Below are 3336 nucleotides of genomic sequence, written 5' to 3'. Positions count from 1 at the left end.
CATAGGACTATTTTTGTTCTCCATCGTTCTAAATTGTTGAACCATATAAGGAGACAAAGCGAGTTGTAATCTTTCTTTTGTGAGAGAGTGTTTTTGGGGTACGGGGTTGTACTCGAGTCGCACGATCGGGGTTGATCGTGGGGGTTTTCTTTGTAATCGAGTTTGGTTATAAAGGAAATAATAATAAGAGAGAGGGTGGACGTAGACCTTTAGAGAGTAGGTCGAACCACGTTAAAAATCGTGAGTCTCTTGCTTTCTTTTATTTCGTTTGCCTTTGATTTTATTTGTTTTTCCTTTTTGGTTCACGTATTTACTCAAACGTACAATACAGCACAACTCTGATTGTTTTGAACAGTCACCGAGACTGTTCAATTAGCCTGTGTATTGTTTCAGAAGGAAATTCGTGAACGACCTTTTGTTTAAATTTCGCTTTAATTTTTAAAAGGGTACTTAATTCACCCTCTCCCCTTCTTAAGCACCGGATCGATAAACTCAACACCACAAATGCTTGGTGGCGACTCCGAACATCTCTAAACGTTTCGAGACCCTTACCGAGACGAAACCGACCGATCTAAAACGATCCGGTCGAAAGCATTTTTACGCCGCCGAGCGTGGCTTTCAAAAAGACCGCTACACGTCCGCAGATCGAACCGGACCTGCAGGTGGGCCATGTCCACACTGAGTATTATTTTTTTTTTTTGAGAGGGTGACCTGATGAAGAGGTAGCAAGTTATTGAGTGCATTATGAGTAGATAAAGCTAATAGTACGGTTTATTATGAGATTAAATATAGTTGGGATTATTGTAAGAAGACCGTCCATAGTTTGAATTATTCTTATTAAATAACCCTAAAAAAAACCTACAGAGCATACTATTAAGGTAATGCTCAAGTTGGTGGAGTATCCATACGCATAAAAGTTAAAAAAAAATCAAAAGAAATATAGAGTCTTCGCAAGCAAAACAGTATGATCACAATAATTTAATTAATTCCATAAGAAGGATAGTTAACAATAACATCCAAATGATCGAAGCAACATCCCCTGACACACGTTCGACCATATCAACATAATTCCGCAATACTAATAGAAAAACGTGGCGGTAGTAGTTACTAATAGATAATAGTAAAAGATAATAGGAGTAATAATTATTATTATTATGACAACTAATTAACTACTCCATATAACAAGGCTTTATATGAAGCTAGCGGGCCTTAAGTTTAATAAATTTGTAATAATGGAATTATGGGCATTTAAGTCTTCCACCGTGAGTAGTCATGTCAGTGTAACAGCGACCGCAAAGTTCCTTGTTACCAAAAGTACCGGGAGGAACACACTTGCATCTTGTACAACATGTTGAGCATGCCCTCATACATACTGCCATCCTTGAGTGTTTGGCGCACCTTTTCCCACATAATCCTTCACATTCTGCATACATTTACGTATTAACAATCATTTAGCAATCTAAAATCATGTTTAGCAAGTATGATTTGCTACTACTATACCATGTGAGTAATGAGTTGTTTGTTTCAAGGAGACGTGCTTTTTTTTTATTGTTAAAAGTTATTGTAAGGACCAAAAATAACGAGTTTCTTAAAAATTAGATTTGATCGGGAAACAAACTTACACCGACAGTTGCAAGGATTTTAAGTTTAGGAAAAGTTTGATGCTTGCTCGTGTCCACAAGGACATTTAGTCATGAATTGTGTCAGATATGGGTGCTCTGTATTTCATAAGATGCTACTCCATAATAGCAATGATGACTTGATTTTAAAAACAGTACTAGAACCATGTGCATAAAAACAATAAAACATGAGGTCTTACATAAAAGGCATAAATGCAAAATATCTAGTAGTGTATGTGATTAGAGAAATTACCTTGTTTCTTAACAGGTGGCAGACTGCCATAGAAAGGTGCAGGGGCCGGTGAGGAAGGTGTCTTAGGAGGGTATGGACCCACTGGAGGTTTGACGACAACAGGTGGGCTTGGACTCTTTGGTGGGTATGGAATCACTGGTGATACCACGGGTGTTTTTGGGGGTAGTAGATGTGGCGGGAGCATAGGTGGAGCCGGGGTCTTTGGTGGCGGAAGATACGGCGCGATTGGGGGCTTGACCGGTGGAATGTAAGGTTTAGCTGGAGTTGTGGTGGGGGGTTTGGGGATGGTTGGTGTTGGTGTTGGCGTCACATAGGCAGCCTGTAATGAACAATACACAATGTTGTTGATTTCATTTCAAATCACTACAAAACTCAAGGTTTTACTAATGGTAAAACCCTGAATGCAGTAATAGAGGGTTACTTAGTCCTTATATGTATGATGTAGATTCCTATCTAATGATCGAGACTAAGTGATTTTACCTTTAAATGAAAAATCATCTGTATACAATAGTGATTTTATAACAAGAGGCATGTAACCAGGGTAACATAGATTGAATGCGGATTTGAACATGTGAGAGCTCTACAAATTATTAGGGGGTTAGGATCCTTTCTATTTCCTGATAGTAATTAGGTTGTTTGGGATAAAACCTAGCCCGTTAAAAGAAAATAGAGAGGATCCAAATACATCGTTCAAACCACTTTTGTCTCAAGTGTCAACTAATAATGAATTTTAAAACCAAGATCTACCATGAAGTTTCTAAACATATAATGTTGGTTTTTGTTCAACTGTATGCAACATATTGCTTAGATATAAAATGCATAGAAATAAAGAGAGAAGAAGCTTACAGCAGTAGCAACCAAAAAGAGAGAGCACAAGAAGAAAAGGCCGCCATTGTTAGAGACCATTTTAGTGTAAACAAAGAGTTAAGCAGTGAAGAAGTGTTGAGTAATGGATGAGTGAAGTTGAAAGGAGTGTACAAGGTATAAATAGATAAAAGTAGTACTCCGTAGTAGTTAATTGGTGACAGTAAATTGCAAGCTGTGCATTTCATATACTACCAATTCTCATTTGTGAAGGGTACTATTCCGTCACAAACACTATTCACATTTGCGACGGGCCAAATGTGACCAATATATGAGAAAATGTGACCATATTTTTAAAAGTAATATTTTATAAACAGTACTTGAGTGGTTACATTTTATCAAAAAGTGATCATATTTACCCGTCGCAGGGAGAATTGCTGTATACTACACACCGTACTTACGTTATTGCAGTGAAATTAATTTTGGATAGCTCACTGCTTTTTATGAAAAAGAAAAAAAAATAATCAATGCAGATATTTGTACAACATGTAGTAATAATCAATAAAATGAGTCATGGTGTCCCTCCTTGGTAGCTGTTCTTCTTTCGTGGAGACCTGCACCCTGCAGCTGAGTCCCACTTCCCTTTGTACAACTACGGAC

The 3336-nt window shown here is 37.6% G+C and overlaps 1 protein-coding gene across 1 annotated transcript; it reads right to left on the bottom strand.

The window, feature by feature from the left end:
• Window positions 1-965: 965 nt before the first annotated feature.
• On the bottom strand, window positions 966-2849 carry LOC141611930 (uncharacterized). Its single transcript, XM_074430588.1, has 3 exons — window positions 2719-2849; window positions 1873-2191; window positions 966-1423 (listed from the first exon to the last, which is right to left on the bottom strand). The coding sequence occupies exons 1-3, from the start codon at window positions 2776-2778 to the stop codon at window positions 1239-1241; spliced, it is 564 nt and encodes a 187-aa protein (XP_074286689.1). The 5' UTR covers window positions 2779-2849; the 3' UTR covers window positions 966-1238.
• Between the last annotated feature and the right edge of the window lie 487 nt (window positions 2850-3336).

The sequence above is a fragment of the Silene latifolia genome, chromosome 11 (assembly GCF_048544455.1).
Source record: "Silene latifolia isolate original U9 population chromosome 11, ASM4854445v1, whole genome shotgun sequence".
In the NCBI taxonomy this organism is placed as follows: domain Eukaryota; kingdom Viridiplantae; phylum Streptophyta; class Magnoliopsida; order Caryophyllales; family Caryophyllaceae; genus Silene; species Silene latifolia.
This window is presented reverse-complemented; position numbering and strand designations above follow the sequence as displayed.